The 21,469-nt window shown below is 33.4% G+C and overlaps 2 protein-coding genes across 2 annotated transcripts; both read right to left on the reverse strand.

Annotated features, from left to right (window-relative positions):
* Nucleotides 1-7,075: 7,075 nt before the first annotated feature.
* On the reverse strand, nt 7,076-9,973 carry LOC147389122 (shikimate O-hydroxycinnamoyltransferase-like). Its single transcript, XM_086419231.1, has 3 exons — nt 9,806-9,973; nt 8,232-8,652; nt 7,076-8,135 (listed from the first exon to the last, which is right to left on the reverse strand). The coding sequence occupies exons 2-3, from the start codon at nt 8,637-8,639 to the stop codon at nt 7,248-7,250; spliced, it is 1,296 nt and encodes a 431-aa protein (XP_086275357.1). The 5' UTR covers nt 8,640-8,652; nt 9,806-9,973; the 3' UTR covers nt 7,076-7,247.
* A 10,633-nt stretch (nt 9,974-20,606) lies between these two features.
* On the reverse strand, nt 20,607-21,231 carry LOC147389123 (Low temperature and salt responsive protein family). Its single transcript, XM_086418754.1, has 2 exons — nt 21,061-21,231; nt 20,607-20,935 (listed from the first exon to the last, which is right to left on the reverse strand). The coding sequence occupies exons 1-2, from the start codon at nt 21,148-21,150 to the stop codon at nt 20,804-20,806; spliced, it is 222 nt and encodes a 73-aa protein (XP_086274880.1). The 5' UTR covers nt 21,151-21,231; the 3' UTR covers nt 20,607-20,803.
* Nucleotides 21,232-21,469: the final 238 nt, after the last annotated feature.

A 21,469-nucleotide genomic window follows, 5' to 3' on the forward strand; every position in this document is an offset into this window, starting at 1 on the left:
ACTACCTAAGAAAAAATATAAAAGTTGATTATTTAGTTTGCTACAAGTTTCATTCATATTGGCCTTTAATTCCCACCCATAATTCTAGGTTTTGGTATAGTTGGTTTCGACAATTAATAATATATTCGATGTTAAATGTTTGGAACTAATAATATCTGTGCATTTAAACAAATATTTTGATTGTTCAACTTAAAAAATAAGAGTGATTTTTAGACACCCTCCAACCCCATTATGTTTTCAAATCGGTGACATGCCTTGTTGACTTAGATCTTCTCCTGTAGTTTAATGTAAAATGGCCTAAATGCCATCATCAACTTCAACTTTAGTAAATAAATATAAATAAATAATAAAAATCCTTGATTGCTCTCCCATACATAGTCAAGTTCTCAAACTCCATGACATATTTCTTTTGATCTGTTCAACTTTTTCTTCAATCTATCATTTTATAACAATATTGTAAGGTAAAAACGAGGGTAAAACATTTATCCCGCAAATAGAAGATGACTGATTTTTAGAGAGAAAAAAAAAAACCAATGGTTAGAAGTTGAAACGAGTGTATTCTATCAAAGAAAACAAGCTCAAGAAAAGTCCGTTATCACTTTGACAATATATGGGTATTCTCAAGTGTTTTAAAAAAATGTGGAGTGTACCTAAATCAACATAAAAATATTTTATATTTTTTAAACTTTCGTTAAAGACTCATTGCGACATTTTTAAAAAGAATAAATTTAGGGAGAATGACTCTGAAGGGCTCTTTATTGAAAGTATGTACCGAATAGTCCTCTAGTAAATAATACAAGCAATTTAAGTCCCACTTAATAAAATATTAGTCTATTAAAAATATTTTGAAGATATTTTTAAAAAAAATACATGAAATATCCTTTAAACAACTTTACAAAATATTTGATCTAAAAGTATAGAGAGTCAAATAATAAATTTGACAACATTATATTATTATTAATATTTTTGAGAAAAATAAAAAATAAATATTTTATTTTGACTCATTTGAGTTGACTTGCTAATTTTTAAATTGAATTAATTCGATGAACATACAAGTCGAGTTTTAAAATTATGATTTAATTATTTATATATTTTAATAAATCTAATATACATAGATCAAATCAGTTTGATAATGATCATACGCATCTCCATCATCGTCATTGGTGCAGTCATCATCATTCTATGTGATTCAAAGATTAAAAGTTTTAGTAAAAGAAATAATTTTTTTTAAGAAATGGCCATAGTTAATGGGCATGTCATTAGTTATAAAATATAGGAGTAACTCAAATATTCTCAAATAAACATGTTTCGTTAAACTTAAAAAATTATTGAAAGGTTAATTATGGTATTGTTACTTCAAAAATCTTTTTTAGACTAATATTTGTTAAATTGGGTAAGCAGTCAATATTTTTTTAGAAGGCACTTTTGATATATATTTTCAAAAAATGGGTCTTTGCAATCATTGTCCCTAAATTTTAAGTCACTCAGAGTTAGAAGGATTTGCAAAACCATTTTTGATTTCCAGTTTCCTACAAGAAACTTGACTGAATCGAGTCAACTCAACCTAATTATATTTTGTTAGAAAAATGTGGGATCTATCCCAATATTTGAATGGAAGTGGAAGTGGAAGTAAAAGTGGTTAATTTTAAAGTTGTGGTCTAAATGTTTTAGTCTCATCAACTGTTAGTACATTGCAGGGGTAAATCAATGATTGAGTCCAATCGGTATTTCTAACTTATTTAGTGTTTTGTTATTTTATTTAAATTTCTTTCTATTTATCTTTGATAATCTGACTACACATAATTAACATAATTAAAGGTATGCCAAAACTTGATTGAAACAAGTCTCTGAGTCAACTGCAAAAATCACCATGTCAACTTGGAAACTCGGCCAAGTCATCTCAAAAATGCACCAAGCAAGATAATTAAAAGTTCAATCGAGTTATTTGATTATAAATTATTATTATTATTATTATTTTGTGGAAGATAAAAATAAATATTTTTATTAATTTTAAAATAATAAAAATATTTACAAATTCAAAAAAATTTATTTGACTCATCCAAATCGACTCACAAGTTCTTGACATGACTTGACTCTATGGATAGAGGATTCCAATTTTAAAACAATGGTATCATCATAGTTCTAAACCAATTTGATCAAGTTGAAGAAAATTTTGTAAGAGGTTATGATGCATCATATTATGATCAATGAGATATATTGTATCATTATCAATGCATCTCATCACAAAAGTAAGGTAGTGATGAAAGACAATATATGTAGCATATCAATTAAGATATTCTATATTATGAACATTAATAAAGTAGAATATTTATATATTATGCTAGTTTTCATATCTTGATTGATATAATCTCTATAAATATTCTGTTAGGGTTCATATAATATTCATCCAAGAAATTCTCAATAAAATTCAGATTTGTTCAATTTTTTCTCTGAATCACTTAACTCAGCCAACTTTTAATATGATTCAGCAAATTTCCAACTTAAATCAGTATGTTTGACTCCTTTTGACTTTGTCGACAAAATCACTTTGAAATTTACTCAAGTTGAACAAACTCGGTCAAGTTCAGAGTAATTTAAAGGTGACTCAATCAAGTTTTAAAAATATTTAAAATACACTAAATTAGGCATCTATCAAATTCCTTTATGTTCTACTTCCATGCATCTCTATTTCAGCCCATTGACCCATAGTCACAAAGTCGGAGTATGGATTTAAATCGGCAAGGGAAAACTTCGGAAAAAAACATTAAAAATGGAAAAGAAAAATAGGAAAAAAACGGGGAAAAAATTATAAAAATAAAGATAAAAAAATATATTAAAAATTATGAAAAGATATAAATCTAATGAAAATTCATAAAATCAAGTTATTATCATCGAATCCCATATTTCTACATTTATAAATTACCAAATTCTATTATGCATCAAATTTCACATTTAGAAAAAGAGAGAAAATGTTTAAAATTTTATCCCTATGAAAAAAAATGATAAAAAGGCATGATTTTTTATCGTTTTAATCGTTAGGGATGCAAGTTGCATTTTAAACTTGAATTTTTCAAAAAATCGCCAATTTTTGTTACTGTGCATTTACCTATATACACAAAAAACTAGAGTGATTAGTGATTTGTGACCATTGTATCTAAATATCACCAATTAAGGAGAATGTTAGTACATAATCTCACGCAATTTTCATTGTAGGTAGGCAAGGTATAGCTACCCAATTGCCATATATGACGTGCAAAGAACGATGAAACAGGTAGCCACCCAATTTGCCCAAGAGTCTAGGTCCACATCAGAAGGTTTGGCATTTTAAATGAGAAATATAGGTTTCCTAGGAATCAGTTTTCAACATAGTAACTCAACTCCACTCGAATGTCCAACGAGTTGAGTCTAGTAAAAACTCTTTAATTTTATTTATTTATTTATTTTTATTATTATTATTTTTTCTTTTGTGGCTTCATCTTCGAGAAAAAAAAAATTAATAATTTACCAATATGTTAGAAGGATATTTTGAAACTGTATAAAATTCATTTTAATCTCATGTTAGAAGGATTCTTTCAACAAAAAGAATGATACTTTTAGTAGTATAAATATGAAAATTACTATTTTAATAAAATAAAATATTTTCAAAAATGATAAATTACCATTTTTTAAAATAAGATGTATAGTTTACCGATTTGGTAAATGATCAATATGTCGTCCATTATTTAATAAATTTGCTCAAAAAAAAAAGGTGAATGTGAGTTCAATGTGATTTGAAGGATCAAAATCTGACCAACTTAGTTAAGTTGATTCCTTCAATAAATAAATAAATATATATATATGTATGGGTCCCGTTCCCCACCCTATGCTTTACCCTACACTTTAACAAACGTGTTTTGTCTTACATTGGTTAGAAGTTTTGGAATAGGCTGATTTTTTGTGAGGATGATCTCTGTGGTGAGGAGATCATCCTCACTAAAAATCAACCCATTCCAAAACTTCTAACCCCATAAAAAATGATTTACAAAAAATGAACGGTCCACGATTTTTCAACTTGTAAACATAGGGTTAAAATTTTCGAAATAGGCTGATTTTTGGTGATGACGATCTTTTAATCATAGAGATCATCCTCACCAAAAATCAGCCCATTCCAAAACTTCTAACCCATGTAGGACAAAACATGTTTGTTAAAGTGTGAGGTAAAGTTTAGGGTGTTGAACATTTCTATATATATATATGGGAAATGTTCAGCACCCTAAGTTTTACCACACACTTTAACAAACGCGTTTTGTCCTACATGGGTTAGAAGTTTCGGAATGAGCTGATTTTTGGTGAGGATGATCTCTATGATTAGAAGATCATCCTCCCCAAAAATCAGCCCATTCCGAAATGTTTAGCCCCATGTTTACACGTTGAAAAATCGTGGACCGTCCAATTTTTGAAACCATTTTTGATAGGGTTAGAAGTTTTGGAATGAGCTTATTTTTGGTGAGGATGATCTCCTCACCATAGAGATCATCCTCACCAAAAATCAGCCTATTCCAAAACTTCTAACCCATGTAAGACAAAACACGTTTGTTAAAGTGTGTGGTAAAGCTTAGGGTGCTGAACGGGACCCTATATATATATATATGGGGGCGGTTCAAGGGCCATATGTAAAAACATATGAAAAAACATATGAAAAAACAATGGTTTTTCAAAATATGGGTTAGAGGTTTTGGATTGAGCCGATTTTTTGCAAGGATGGTCACTATGATGAGAAGATCATCCTCACAAAAAATCAGCTTAATCAGAAACTTCTAAAATCATCAAAAGTGATTTACAAATTATTGATAAAAATTGGCAAAATTTTGACGGTCCACATTCTAAATCACTTTTAATGGGGTTAGAAGTTCCAGATTTAAATGATTTTTTTTTTTCCAGATGATCTTCCCATCTTAGATATCATCCTCACAAAAATTTAGCTCAATCTGAAATTTCTAACCCATATTTTGAAAATTTATAAATGTTACATTGTTTTTACATATGTCCCTTGAACCTGACCCTCTATATATATATATATATATATGAACAGCGTTCCTAAGACTCATATTGGGACTCACATTGCGACACACCGTTTTGTCTTATATGGGCAAAAATATTTGAAATGGGCTGATTTTTTTGTGAGGATGATCTCTATGGTGAGGAGATCATCCTTGCCAAAAATCAGCTCATTATGAAACTTCTAGACCGTCCAATTTTTGTAAATCAATTTTGATGGGGTTAGAAGTTTTGGAATGGGATGATTTTTTGCCAGGATGATCCCCTCATCACAGAGATCATCCTCACAAAAAATCAGCTCATTCCAAACATTTTTGCCCATATAAGACAAAACGGTGTGTCGCAATGTGAGTCTCAATATGAGTCTTAGGAACGTGACCCTATATATATATATATATATGGGTAGCGTTCAATGGCTAACTTTTTGACAAAACATTTTTCAAAACATGAGTTAGAAGTTTTGGAATGGGCTGATTTTTGGTAATGATGATCTCCTCACCGTAGAGGTCATCCTTACCAAAAATCAACCCATTCCAAAATCTCTAACTCATATATTTGGAAAATGTTTTGCCAAAAAGTTTGTCAAAAAGTTAGCCATTGAGCCGGACCATATATATGGGAGCGGTTCGGCAGCCTTAAAGTTTTCCAAGTTTTGTGCCAAACATTTTTTGTGAATCACTTTTGATGTGGTTAGAAGTTTTGGAATAGGCTGATTTTTTGTGAGGATGATCTCTACGGTGAAGAGATCATCCTCACAAAAAATCAGCTCATTTTGAAACTTCTGACCCTAGTTTACAAGTTGAATAATCGTGGACCGTCTAATTTTTGTAAATCATTTTTGATGGGGTTAGAAGTTTTAGAATAGGCTGATTTTTGGTGAGGATGATCTCCTCATCATAGAGATCATCCTCATAAAAAATCAGCTCATTCCAAAGCTTCTAACCCATATTTTGAAAAATGTTTGGCACCAAACTTGGCAAACTTTAGGGCTGCTGAACCGTCCCCTATATATATATATACATGAAAAAAAACCTTGTGAGTTGATTTGGATAAGTCAAATAAAAAATTATTGAATTTATGAGTATTTAAATAAAAACAAAAATCAAGTTTTAGTTCTCCACAAAAATATACATTTAACCATATAATTGGTGAAGTTGTAACACGAGTCGGTGCGTTTTCAATTTGTCTCCACAAAGTTAACTATTAGTCAAATTAATGCCTAACCAATTTATCTTCCTTTCCCCACCAACCAACATTCAAAAGCCTCTTTTATATATGTTCCTTACATGAAACAAAACTACTAAGCTTTACCATTACAAGACAAACTGAGAAGAAAATCTCCATTATTAATAAGGGAACCCTTTCTAAAAGATGATAATGGCCAATTTTTTCCAAGTTAGTGGCCCTTTTTTTCTTGTGGGCCAAATAAATCCTGAATGATATTTTCAAGGGTCAATTCAAAGGGAGATCTTTCCATATCGACTTAATAATATGGAAAGAATCATCATAGGTTTCCTAGGAATTAGTGTTGGGTTTTGTGGAACTTAGTTATATTCGATCCAGTTAACGATCCGACCTGAATAATGTTTGTGTGATATTTTGATGAGAGATTTTCTGAGACTTAGTTCATGGCTCGCTCATGGACAAGTCTCCTGGGGGTAACGTCGCCAAAAAAAATTTGTGGGCCCATTTTATAATCCATTGTAAATCCTTTGCACAGAATATAAAAACTATTGTTGGTGATTAAGATTTTTTAAGGTCTCGATTATCATTTTTGGGATTAGAACCGCATTTTGTAATTCTTCACGATGATAATGGAATCCCTGTAACTTCGTGAATATAGGCAAATTGCCGAATCGCGTAAACATTGTCTTGTGCGTGTAATTACTCTTTTTTTTCGACGTGTATTTTTGTTCTATTTTTATTTCTCACAAGTTGGGAATTTCGTGTTGAATTCCTTATAATTAGCTCTCTCATAGAATCTCTAGGGCTTATCGTCCCATCTCCAACCATTGATTTATTTGACACTCTAGCGAAATCAAGGTAAAACATTAAAACTCATTCCAAAATAATAATTAACAGTAAAGTCCTTATTGAGAACACAAATGTACTTCAACTTTGAAAAATAAAATGCTCCAAACATTTGAAATATCGTCCCACTTAAAAGTGTTTTTTTTTTTATGAACGAAATATCGACCGATACAATTTATCTAAAAATCGTATAAGAACTTCTGGAACAGTTTCATGTGTTCTGCTTGCAACGAAATGGCCAAAGACAAGCTCCCATCATTTATCGGACTAGGTAACATAAACGCAAGCCCTTCGAAAGCAATTCCACCTGGCCCCATAAATATCGGTCTTCCCCACCCGAAATCTGCGTCATATATCGGTAACCGCGACCAACTCGTAATCCCGATATTTGGACATCTAAAACTGTGGGCCCCACGAACAAGAGCTGTCAAATCGGGCTGAAGTTCCAAATAATCGAGAGCGGATCTCAAATACTCGTCGTCCATTCGAACCAACGCATCGTGAATTTTCCCCGCGGCGTACGTTAGTGGCTTTGAGTTTAGATCTCCTGCTACAGCAATTGGCGTAGCAGTGAATATGACGTTGCCGAAGTAAGAAGGAGGAAGTGGTGGGCAAAGTCTAGACCGTCCATCTGTCGCGATGAACATCTTTGATTCTTGATCAGATGGGAGACCACGTGCCTTGCACGCAGAGCGCCACACGTGTCCAGAAAGCATCTCGTAAGAGCTGTAACTGATTACGTTGTTTCCTTCTTTGGACTTGGATTTGGCTTTAAGAGTATTAAGGTTGTCACGTGTGATTTTGAAGATCGCTACTTCGGTGGAAGAATCAGAGGACACGTGGGTTTTCATAGAAGGAGGGGGTTGATATTCAATATGATGGAAAGCGGGGTTTGGTGGGTCCCGCGCTCGAAGTAGTGTACGGTCGATGAAAAGTTGGATGGTTGGATCAAGACCACGTGCCATGTCAGACCATGTGTTGATGAAGTAGAGACCTGACGCTCCATCTGCCACGTGGTGTTGCATACCAACTCCTAGTGAGACTCCACCGCACTTGAAATGAGTCACCTATATTTGAATTTGACAAATCAGTCAAGGGAGGTAAACCTAATATCACCAATTTTGAAGGTGTATTATTAAAATAAAAGAGGGAAAAAAGTGTACCTGTAACACGAGTAGAGGGTAAGAAGATACATGACCAGAATAATCGACAGTTGGAATCAACTGCCTCAGTTCCAAAGTAGGTGCGAAGTCTCCAAAATCATCAATAACGGACACCGTATTGGCCTCAACAAATAAAACACCCTCTCCGTTACAATCAATTTCAATCCTACCATCTTCATCTCTCTTCAATCTACCGGCCATTGGATAGAAAGGGACAAGAGCTTTACTTAAAGCTTCTTTAAGAACACGAGAGTCGAAGAAATTGGAGGAACCGTTTGGCCTGTAGAAGTAAACACTTGGTGTGTGGATTCTTGGTACGACCAAGTCAACGTTTGAATTCCATAGACTCCGTTTTGGAGTATCGTCTGCCGGGCGTACCATAGTCGATTCCTTCACGTTGATTATCATGTTTGCCAAACTTCTGCAACAACAATCATGAATTGGGTTATTATTAAGTTTAGAAATATTAAGTTTTACTTATAACACACCAATCTAGAAATAAACAATTTATTTTGATTCCAAAACGATTGATTGGTGTGTTATTAGTAAACAAACCATAGATCAAGGAACAGAGGTAACTCGGATGAGTTTCTGATTTGACTAGGTGTCCGATTTGAATTGAAACTTGTACCCTAATAACTTGCACTGCTTCTGGACGACTCCAGCGCGCATGAACTAACCACCACCCCACACGATGTCTGAAAACTTTGTTAATATATTGAGAGATTCTAGGAATTCCCCCATTTACTAATCGCTAGATGACGAGTATGAATCTCAAGGAACTTTCTGTTTTTCTGACGTGGTTCACTTATTATTTATATTTATATTTATTTAATAAAAATAAAAAAAGGACTTTTTTAACCTCAACCAGATCTCCTAGAGATCTGTATAATTTTCTAGGGAATGGTAGATTCATTTCTAGGGATTCAATTTTCTTGGGAATCCTAGCATCTCAACCGTAGACAGTAGAGTGTGGAATTAATGATTTTATTTATGTTATTAATCAGTCAAAATTTTGGAAATAAAATTTTACATATTATATGATCAATATTTGTGGGACTTTCCTACTTCATTAATATTAATATTAATATTAATATGACCGCAAGTACCAATGAGGAAAAAATAAAAACAAAAAATTTCCTAAAATTCAGTGCCAATCTCTTAGGGCTTAGGGCTTAGGGATACATATTTTCTTGGGAATCCCTAAACATTCAAACGCGTACGTTGATATGAATAACGCTGGGAGTGACATCTCACATTTCTGACGTGGAGGTGTGCACATAACCATAGATTATTTTTTAAGTCGTATCTCGAGGAAACAGTCTAATGGTTATCACACCAACGTCGTCAACGCAGTCGCCCCCAGGATTTTCCTTTCCTTTCCTTTCCTTTACATATTTGTTGAGCTTTAGGTCAAATTTAAAATGAAATTTGAGATCCTTATTTTCAATTTCACCACACCAAAGAGCGATATTTTATCCGGGAAAAAAGAAAAAAAAAATTCATAAATAAACTCATAAAATCATAGGAGTTAACCCTCTTTTTTTTTAAAAAAAAACAAGCAATAAAATTACCTATCGTAATAACAAATCCACGATCAACCCTTCAAAGCCGAAAACTTGCAGACAAACCACCCGTACTGCTAACCCAGAAAGGGAAAATAATATGTGGTGGAGGAGAAAAGAAAAGGTTGGAGAGGCAGAGAGATGTTGGTAGGCTTTTGGTTTTGGTTTTGGTTGGCAAAATACATTATATATAAAAGGAAGGAAGGAAGGAAGGAAATAAATAATAAATAAATAAATAAATAAATCAAGGAAGGAAAGTGATGATAATAGCTCAATTTACCTACCGCGCCCTCCCTCTCTGACGTGGATGACACACCGAACCACTACTAGGCAGGCGTTAGAGAAAAGCAAAGCCTTGAACGAGTATTGTCGTTTATTTTCTATTTTGTACGCTTTTGTCGGACGACATATTGTCCGACCGCGACTTTGTTAGATGCCACTTATACAAAATTCTTTCTTTAGTATTAGTCCTAGTCCCTAGTCTTAAAACCGACTACTCGACTCGGATGAGTCAAATAAAAGTATTAATTTATTAATTTTTGTGAGTACTATTCTCTTTATTTTGCTCCCTACTTTTCCAATTTCCAACCATGGTTTAAAAACTTGTTTAACGTCTTGTCTCCTTCATGAATCAGATCGAGTCGTCTCAGATAAATTTTTTGAGTTGTCTCATTCAACAATGAGAAAAATGAATCATAATTTTAAATCTCTCCCGATACGTTTGACTTGTCTATTTGTTGGTGGACGTTACCAAAATGTATCAAGTGAGAATATTTTAAATCATGTTTCCAACTAATTGAAATCTCAAATTATATTACATTGTTTGTCATGAATACGTTCAAATAATCAAGTTAGTCACCAATTCTGAAATGTCTAAGCGAGATTCAATTAAGGTTGCATACTCATACTTTTTGTGTATCCTTGTATGGTTGAATCGTGATAATATGACACCCCCTCTCTCTCCCCCACTTCTTCTCTAACACACAACCCAATCACATAACCATAGATCATTTGTCTCAAGGTACACAAGAATTTTTTTTTTTTTTTTTTTATGCATATCTCGAGACAAATAATTATGATTATGTGATGGGGGCATGCGTTAGAGGAGGCATTAGAAAATCATTACTTTTTATGATTTTGTTAACATGCCCGTTTAGTACAGTTAAAATGCAATAAATACACCTTGAAAATAAGCATCTAATTATTTTGGTAATAAATTAAATTTGAAGACGTTTTTTATATGTAAAATTAAATTTCTCAAGTGTATTTAATGCAATTTAATGTGTGGCCTCAGTACACGTGATAGCAAAAACCAACCTTTATAAATTTCTAACCTCCCAAATTTAATGCATGATGATGTCCTTATCCTAGCACTTTTAAAGTATAACAAGATTTATCGACTTTGATAAATCATGTTCATTGTTCATTTTAGTAAACACATTTTCCTTACTAACATAATAAGATTTTAAGTCTTACTAGAGTCATCAGCCATCCTACTCAAAAGCCCTCTAAATTTCATAAAAAAAACGTGAATCCAAACACAAAACAAAATTCTTTTGAATTTGTCAAAGATTTTGAAAATAAACAGCTACCCAACTTCCACATAACTTACAAAATTAAAATTAAAATTAAAATCATATTTTTGAATGTCATAAGGTGAGGTCAAAGACCCTTAACAAGGGCGAAATCCTTATTCTGTAGAGTGTTTTTTTTTTTTTTTTTTTTTGTTAAATGTAGGTTCCCTCTGTCGGACCAATCTGGTTCAGCTCAGATGCACAATAGCGTACATGACTCATTTATTAAACAAAACAAATGAAATTTGTCAAAAATAAGAAGAAGAAAGAGAAAGTCACAACAAAGTTGGTGAGCCGGTCACCAAGAGCGCTGATTCTCTGTCTCTCTCTCTTGTATACTGTATACGTGTGAGTTTAGTCTCACTTCTCACCAACCCTTATCCAGTAAAAACTAGAATAAGAGTGGGTCCCACCATTACCATTTGGACTTCACCAAACATCGCGTTTGTAAGTATGTATAAATTGTTAATCAATCAATCGCCCCCCCGTTGTTGGTCAGGATTCCTTCACCATGTATGTGCATTATATGACGTAGGAATGACGTAAGCAACCAGATATATGATGTAATGACATATGACAACAGCACCACTGTCTCTGTCTGTCAGCTAGAGAATTTCTCCCTAGATTCAAAAATTGCCCTCCCTAGATTTGCCCTCCCTCCATGTATGTGTGTGGATTAATTACTTGTGAATATAAGAATTTTAAAATATATATATATATATATAAAATTCCCTTTTAACAAAAAATTTGAACTCTTTAACATCCATTTTATCAAGTATTAATCTGAAAATGATTTTTAACCCTAAAATGATCCAACTACCTTTTCAATGATTTTTGGAGTTTAAAGAAATATATTTATTTGAGATTATGTTTTAAAATTAATGACATACCCATACCCCTTGATTATGAATTTTTTTTTATAAAATAATGAAAAAAAATTGAATCTAAATGAGAAAAAGAAATTTTTTTATTTTTTATTTTCTCTTCCCAAAACGATAAATCTTTAACTTGCACAGATGATGGTGATGATGATGAGTATGATCGTTATCATCATCAAACTGATTTGATCTATTTATATTATATTTATTAAAATATATAAATAATTAAAACATAATTTTAAAAATCGACTTGAATGTTCATCAAATTAATTCAAGTCAAAAATTAGCAAAACTACTTAAATAGGCCTAATAAAATTATATTGAATTTATGAATATTTTTTAATAAATAAAAATATATAATTTTTATTTGTCACATAAATATTAATAATCAATAAATTGATCAAGTTTTTTATTTGACTTGGTAAATTTTTAGATCAAATCACTTTGTAAAGTTGTTATAAGGGTATTTCAAGTGTTTTTCTTAAAAAAATCTTCAAAAGATCTTTAATAGGTTAATATTTTATAAAGTAGAATTTAAATAACCTATATTTTTTACTAGGGAACTATTCAATACATATTTTCTATAAAGAGGCCTTTACCATCATTGTCCTTAAAATCTTTTGGGAGCAAATTAGTTACAGATCACCTTTGCAGTCCTCACTAAAAATATCTCCATTGCAATTCATTTGTATGATTGCACTCCCAAAGAATGGAAAAACCTAGCACCCATTCACTCAATAAAAGATAGTGAAATGGAGCTGGAGAGAGTTAGAGGAGAAATTTAGAGTGGGTGAGGTAAGAAACACAGTAAAGAGGAGATGGAGAAACTAAGAATCTGTTTGGATACACAAAAAAAAAAAAAAAAAAAAAAAAAAAAAGTAACTTTCTTACGTTTAAAAATTAAAAAAAGTTAAAAAATCTGATTGGATTCATTTTAGAAAATTATTTTGAAAAAATAAAAATTCCTAACTTTTTAAAAAGTAAAAAAAAAAAAACTATTTTTAACTTTCTAAAAAGTTATTTTCTCTCAAAACTACTTCCTAATTTCTATCTAAATGGGCTCTAAGAGAGAGAGAGAGTTCTTGAAATAGAGTGTGATGAGTAGAGATTTTAAAAATTAAAAAAATTGGGTGCAACCTTCGCAAGGTGATGTACAATAATCGTCCCAAATCTTTTTCTTCTCTATCCTTTAAGATATGGATATTGATTGTGTCCAAAATTATAAAAGAAAAAAAAGAGGATAATTACATGTCAAGATAAAGGATAATCCCCGTTGAGTAGGAAAGAAGATCATTGACTAATTCTTTCCTAAGTTAACGAAGAATTCTAGATTTACATGGATTGAAGAGCCAGAGTCTAATAACCTAATCTCTTTGGAATATCTTAAAAACGAAAGTGAATTTTTCCTATTACTCCCCGTAACACTTTTTCACCGTGGATAAAATGTCATGATGCTGCGAAGGGGAAAAAAAAAACACCACATTCATCAACTATTGTTAGGAACATAAATAAAACAATCTCATAACCTCAAAACTATTGTAAATCAGGCCTCTCTATGCCTGTTCCACAACTGACATAGAGAGGTCTTCATTATAAACAATCGGAGAAAAAGATTCATACTAAAATTTCTCAATTACAAGTGCACACACTTGCAAGGACCCAATCTGAAAAGCCAACTAAAATAAAAGACTCAAAAACACATAGAAACACTCTAAAACCATTTACACGAATGACAAACGTAAGAATAACTCCAACCCTCATTTTGACGACTTCCAACCAACCCCGTCATCTTCAAATTATCCAAAACACCACATCCACTCACTCAACAAATAAAAAAAAAATAAAAAAATAAAAATAAAGGAGAATATAATAGATAGAATGCAAAAAAAAAATGATATTTAAAACATGTTACAAGAAAAAATGTCAAAATTGACATTTAAGGGATATAATAGAGATATTTAAAAATGATGGTGATGGGGGCTTCAAAAATTCTCTTTCGAAGAAATCTTCATTGAAGCCCAGTTGGAGTTGCTTTAAGCAAAATTAGATCACTTGAATCAAGGAGGAGACTTAGCTCAACCGAAAGAAGACAAAATATTCTCCAGACTCAATTAGAAAACTTGATAACAAATTTTAGCCTATGGACGCACCTCCGTATTACTTTTAATTGGTGAGTCTTCAATCTCTTAAGTGATGTCAAACTCACGCTTTGACAATTTTGTGAGCAGACATCATTTACGTAAGTGAAAACTTATGCTTTAGCCATTATTGCTCCCACTCAATCCCCTATAAATGTATTGCGACATGAACAAAAATGAACGATAACGATTCAGACCAACTTTGGCCCACAACTTATATATTGACTAATGCAAACCTATAAGCATAGGTTGATGGATCTTAAAATCCCGGAACATTTCATTTTTGCCTCATTTGCACTAAAAATTTATGGCAGGGTGTATCAACTTTTTTGAGTCACCATCATTCATGTGCTCAAAGGGTTTGAATGGTCATCCAAATCAGTATTTTATTTTTATTTTATTTTAAACACTACCCTGTCAAGTGTCAGGTAAAGACAACAGTTTCCCTCAATTCTTATGCCCTGAAGTGGTGCATGGAGAAAAACACGTGCAATCGATTACAGATTTTCAACAGATTCATTTTACTAAGGGATAGTAGGAATATCTTCCCATCTCAATATTGAGTTGGATTTTTTTTTTTTTGACAAAGTTCGGCTCACCTTGGTAAAACATATAGAATAGTTAACTGAAAAGGAGAAAAGATTATGTGGTAAGTCTAAAGTGTTCGCAATATCTCAAACTGAGAATCAACTCAAAGAACAAGAAAGGAGCGAAATTTAGAACAATCAGCTATAACGAGAGAGGACCGAGGCTAACAACAGTGGAAGAAGATTAGACAGATAAGTCAATGTGCCAATATGACAACGAACTACTTCCAGATACAAAAGAATTCATGACTTTCAAGCTTAGGGGTCGTGAATCAATCTTACCTCCATTACCCACACCATGTGGGGGCCGACTCCCAAGAAATGCAACTAACCCACGCAGCCAACTGAACATGGAAAAAACTTTGAAGCGGTCGTCCCTGCTTCAAAATTTTGGTAGAACCCTCTCCATGGGATTACACATGGTATCTCCAAGGAGGTATTCTCAAATATTAACGACAAAGTAGGGCATGAAAGAAAAGGCTACGTGTCATGTTGAGAGGAGGGTTCATCCAAAATTTTGAAGCGGCCTGGCCACTTCAAAGTTGGACTCACTTTACATACTTGAGGCTTATTGGCTAACAAAATTGTTATTTATGAGATAGGAAGGGCAAGGCCGATCAGGTCTATTCCTTAGGGAACGGCGGTCAGGTAGTATTTCTCCCTGATGAGATGGTTTGATGTACTATGCGGTCCAATGCAGTGGAAGGAAGATCAACTCATAATCGTCTATATATTGTTTGATCCTACTTTTATTCCAATATATCAAGCCTATCAATCTCTTGGACTTGATCCGGATCTCAAGGACAAAAATCTACACAGCCCCTAAGTTTGTAGGCCTAGGGAGACACCTAAGAGTGATCTCCATTGAAGAACATGTCCATCATGTGTGTTGATACAACCACTGTAAATAACAGACTCAGCTAATCAAGTTATGACTCTAACAAGTCAATCCAGGATTGCCTCGTAACCACGATCAGATTGATAGCTTAGATCATCCCTATCGTATTATATCTCTAAATAAAATCGAATGACAAAAGAGGACTCAAACCCACACCGTATTAGGCATCCAAGCCGCTGATTTACTTGATAGTAACAGCTGACTCTGCATCTATGTGTGTCATCAACCATATCAAACTGTAAATGCTACTTCCTTTTGGCATAAGCCCATCTTACCATATTTCCAAGTAAAATAGAATGGTAAAACACGATTTATGTAACCTCCTACACTGAAAATTAAATGGGTGAGCAATGAAATTCTCCTACCAACCATGGTTTGCAAACTTATGTTGATATATCGAGAGATATTACTCAGAGAGAAAAGGAAAGAAGAGGAGGTAAATCAACCAACCTACAAGAACAAAAACAAAAACAAAAGCTAAATGAAGAGGTAGATATTGCATCCCATCTAAATAGGAAATCATCAAAGAAAAGCCCCTAAATTCCAAGAACGTCTTAGCCCCCCAAAAAAATAAGAGATCCTCAATATTTATTATAATTTCTTGCATCAATTGCTCCTTTCCTTGGAATAAACAGTTGTTCCGTTCTTTTCAGATTCCCTAACAGACAGAAAATGAAATAATCGATCACAACATCCTTTCCTCAGGCATTAGATATTTAATTTTCCATCTATGAAAGAGAGACAAAATGAAATTTGGGAAGCAACACAACACATGAAACAGTAATAGAAAGTAAGACCAAATCTCATTGGCAATACAACTATAGATAAAAAAGATGATTTATTGATTCCCCACTCTCATTGCAAAGACAATAGAAGTTAACCGAGATTATTCCCTTAACCATCACTTGATCAACGGTTAGGATCTTGTTTAGAGATGCTCGGCAAATGAAGAAAGAGGCCTTCAAAGGAACTTTCATTTCCCAAATCGACTTTTCAGAATAGGAAGATGGAACAAGTCGATTCCCAACTTCTGCCAATATCCATTAATGCTTGCAGGAATACTGTGTTCTTTCTTTTCTCTACCATTTTTTTTCCTTTTTACTTAACAAGGAACTCATGATACTTGAGTCTAAGCCACTCTGGCTGACCCTTAAGTTAGCTGATTTTCTATCGGATGGCAATGCTTGCCAGCCCATTCTTAGATTAAGACCAGGGTTCTTTCTCCACTAGTCCACTCTGGCTGACCCTTAAGTTAGCTGATTTTCTATCGGATGGCAATGCTTGTCAGCCCATTCTTAGATTAAGACCAGGGTTCTTTCTCTACAAGGACAGACCAAATTTAAAACCATCATAATTTGTCAGCCCATTCTTAGATTAAGACCAGGGTTCTTTCTCTACAAGGACAGACCAAATTTAAAACCATCATAACTTGTCAGCCCATTCTTAGATTATGAAATGTTTCATGTCAAGATATCGCAGCTTTCAGACAATGTTTAACTATCAATCTAACCTATTTATCTCAAGGAAATATTTTACTTGGTTTGCTAAAAATCCCAAAGAAAAGGCTGCAACATGGCGAAAGGAGTACCCAATAGCCCAAAATTTAATCCCAATTAGATGTTTTTCTTACCTTTGGATATTTCTATCAATCAATCCATAATGAGGTTATCTTCTCGTAGCAATTTTAAAATAGAAACTGAACAAGCAACCAAAGTCCACACGGTTTTCCTCTTGTGACAAGGATGAAAGAATCATTTAAGTTACTCGGGATCCATTAATGAAGTACAGTTCTAGCTTAGCAAAAGCTCTTTCTATCATCGAAAAATTAAAGGGACTTTGGAATTGAAGATATACTGAGCTGTGATTAACAGGGATTCGAGTATCCACAACCCATTAGTTTGCTGTTTCCGCAAATCAAGAGCTGCATGACTACTTTCTAAAATCATATTAAAAAAAAGTTTAAAGAATCTCATCCCACATGCAGCGGGTCAACTGCACAGATCTGCTTGCTATAGGAGACTCTCTCAAATCATGGAAAATGTTGAAATCATCTCATTTCCACTTTCAGGAAATCAAAAGCTACAATTTATACTATTCCCAAGGGGAATGGATGGATCTACTTTGAGATCACATGCCTTGAATTACTATTGCGCATTTGCGCCTGCTTCCACCAGCATCAATACAACCAAATTGCATATTTCTTTCTTCAGAAACACAAAACCCCCCTATCAACAACCAAAGAAACTCGATTCTTCTATCCAAAGGACAAGAAGAGTATTACCACCTAACAATTATGTCTTATCTTTGTTGCTTTAACATCCGTTACCCCACCAACGGGTCTTGAAAGAAATCAAAGACCTAGCTCCTATGGATTTTGGATGTCTCAGAAAATCAGATCTTATTTGAAGTAGCGTTTCCCCGCTGAATGGGAGGAACCTAGACGGGGAACATAGCAATTTCTAATCCCGTATTAGACTCATGTCCATGCCATAGAAAGATCTAATATCTGGCTCTATGGAAGGCTGATACAGTGGGATAATTACATATTTTGTATCATAGAACAGTCTTTCACAGACTTGATTAATGTATTTTGAAAAAAAGGATTAAACCTTCAGCACAAGGAAAACACAAATAATTGATGGTAAATATCATTATGTTCTCATAGATAACAGCTTTGTGTTCTTTGTACAGAGATCAAAAATGACGTTCTGTCTTTCAAGAATTTCAGTGAGAACTACAAATACCACAACTCATTCCCACTACAAAACAGACTCTTGAAGACAAAGATAAAACATCAGCTAAGACAATTAACTGAATTTCTCTCTTCTTTCTCTAATGTTCTGATTTTCTACCTCAGTTTTAAGTTATATTTCAACTAACCCAATAGATGTTCAGTCGGTTGGTGACAGCCTGTCTGGTTCACACATGCTCCTGAAGATTTGATGCTTCTAACCAGTTTGGTGCACATGCAAGTGAAGATCTTTCCTTCTAACTTAGCATGCATGCCCATGCAGACCTCTAATTCTCTTGATTCGTCACATGGCATGTGCACGTGGTTTTTGACACATGGATTTGAGGTGCACATGGACTTAGAATGCACGCAGGCTTGAGTTCTTTGATGGCATACTCGATGACGATTTTATCAGTCTTTCAGTATAAGAGGCTCCTGTGATTACAGTATTCGGGTTGCGATTGCTCTACATGCTGAGGACATGATCGCCTAAGGTATTGTAATCGCTCTATGTGGCCATGATCGCTTTGCTTGACTAATGTCATGACTATTCAGTGTTAATTCATGCCATCTTGGCTATTGTGCTTCTTGTCAGATTGGATATCAATTGTGCTACTTTTGATCTATAACAAGTACAAACAACTTAAAGATATCTAAAAGCCTGACCAAGCCAAAATCTCCAACCAATGGGACTTGTTTCTTTCCTCCCTTTATTGCTTTGAAATATCCTCATTTTATAGGTCTTAATATCCCATACCTGGCTTCCTTCTTTTGACTATTAACTAAATCTTTTCTTCAATTTTATTTTTTTTATTTAAAAAAATTCACAACTCTATGCATCAGGGTCATTAAAGAATTCAACAGAAACATCAGAAATGGATCCCATGGATTATCCAAAGCACAATAAGAGTAATATCAAAACCAAGTTGTCTTTTTTTGTTTTATTGCATTAGTATTATCTTTTAATAGGTTTTAATATCCTTTGCCCAAGAATCATGTCTTGAAAGATCACAAAGGAAACATCATAAATGGCTCCTATGGATTTTGGATGTATAAGAAATACAGATCATATTTACAGTACAACAAACATATCCGAAAGCTTGATCAGGTTAAAAGAAAATATATTAAGCTGGACTCTACCACATAACATCCATGTTGATCGGAGAAAGAAAATGGATCATCTTAGACGCAAGTCGGCATGAATCAAAGTAAATCTCAATACTTCAGAAGGGCAAATATTGGCATTCTTTATTGATAAGTGGGACTAAGCTTCCAAAAGTCAAATTACTCTCAATTATTACACAAAATAAAGGGTCTTGATAGGATTTTTTGGAAGACTGCAATACCATATTGGTTAGCTTCATATCACTGACCAATTATGTAGCATCCTCATCCCAAATGAAGTCTTGCACCTCAAATTTCTTATTCGTGGAAATCAAAAAAATTAATCCTTACTTTGAATTTTCTCTTGATTCAAACTAAATCCCTTAACCACAACTTGACAGTGTGGAAACATTTGCCTTTTCTAGCTTGGTCATGTTCTGATCTATACTCAAGACTTAAAAAATGTCATAATGAAACTGGAAAGACACTAAACAGATTGCCAGAACGGATCTTGATCTGGTTTTCAAACCCAGTTTTTCGTGTCATCTCTAACAAACCACACCTTTCCAAACCAGCTTAAATAGATTTGATAAAAATATATTTATAGTTATAAATAAATAAAAAATTCTATTAAAAACTTGACCTATAGATGCTCAATTACAAAATCTCACTTTATATAGATCACAAACATATAAATTCTTAAAAATCAAATATACTTATAAACAAACAACTCTACCAAAACATTTGAAAATCGTGAAGTGTCATTGAAATGGCTGAATTACAGTGCCCTAATACCTCCGAGACCAAGATGACTTACTCGATCCATCTCAGTTCCATCTGAGATTTAAAACTAGAATCCTTACTTATTAAAAATTATAATGCCACACAAACCATTCTACATCTCAGTAATTGGATCCATAGATAATAACTTAACACATTCACATATACATACCTTATATCGAAATCATAGAGATCTAAATCCATAAACATAAGCAAACAACACAACGACGAAACATAGTTGATTCAAGAACATTTGGAAACTTAATAATTCAGAAACATAGATAGAGAGAGAGAAAAACATGGATAGATCGAAAAGGCTAAGCGTTGATAGGGCGCCAGTAATCTGGTGGATAGCGATCGTTATTGACAGCGACGATGACATAGATGGCGTAGATTATACCTGGAATGTAACCTAATATGGTCAAAATCAAGCAAATCAAGAACTCCACCTGAAACAAAGATCAATAATTATAATTATAATTAGGTTAATTAAAAGAAGATTTTTTTGATCAGTAATTAGAAGAAGATCGATCGAAATTGAGAGAAATCGAGAGATGAAGGAAGAGAAGCTTACGCTGCAACAACCATGCCTGAGGCAAACCCCTAGTGGAGGTAGTAAGATTGCTATCAGGATCTCACAGCACATCGCTGCCCCACCCGCCATTAGTTCTCACAGCAGAAACAACAGAATTCGCAGAAATAATTGAAATCCAGAATTTAGGTCGAGCAGACGACACCGAAGGTATGTACCGACTATAAATAATCAATGGAATTTTCTGTTTACCTCCTTTATAAATCAAGTATATTATCAATAACTCCCTGGGTATGAGAAACTTCAAATTGTCCTTCCATGTGCCTTGTCGTGAAGCAGTTTAGATGTACCGACTATAAATAATCAATGGAATTTTCTGTTTACCTCCTTTATAAATCAAGTATATTATCAATAACTCCCTGGATTTGAGAAACTTCAAATTGTCCTTCCA

Source organism: Akebia trifoliata, chromosome 12 (assembly GCF_017979445.1).
Source record: "Akebia trifoliata isolate Shusen 1 chromosome 12, ASM1797944v1, whole genome shotgun sequence".
Taxonomy (NCBI): domain Eukaryota; kingdom Viridiplantae; phylum Streptophyta; class Magnoliopsida; order Ranunculales; family Lardizabalaceae; genus Akebia; species Akebia trifoliata.

Coding starts and splice junctions, on each gene's coding strand:
- LOC147389123 (XM_086418754.1), bottom strand. CDS start 21,150: ATGGCGGGTGGGGCAGCGATGTGCTGTGAGATCCTGATAGCAATCTTA. Junction 20,936..21,060: donor TCAGGCATGGTTGTTGCAGC/GTAAGCTTCTCT, acceptor TCTTTGTTTCAG/GTGGAGTTCTTGATTTGCTT.
- LOC147389122 (XM_086419231.1), bottom strand. CDS start 8,639: ATGATAATCAACGTGAAGGAATCGACTATGGTACGCCCGGCAGACGAT. Junction 8,136..8,231: donor ACCCTCTACTCGTGTTACAG/GTACACTTTTTT, acceptor ATTCAAATATAG/GTGACTCATTTCAAGTGCGG.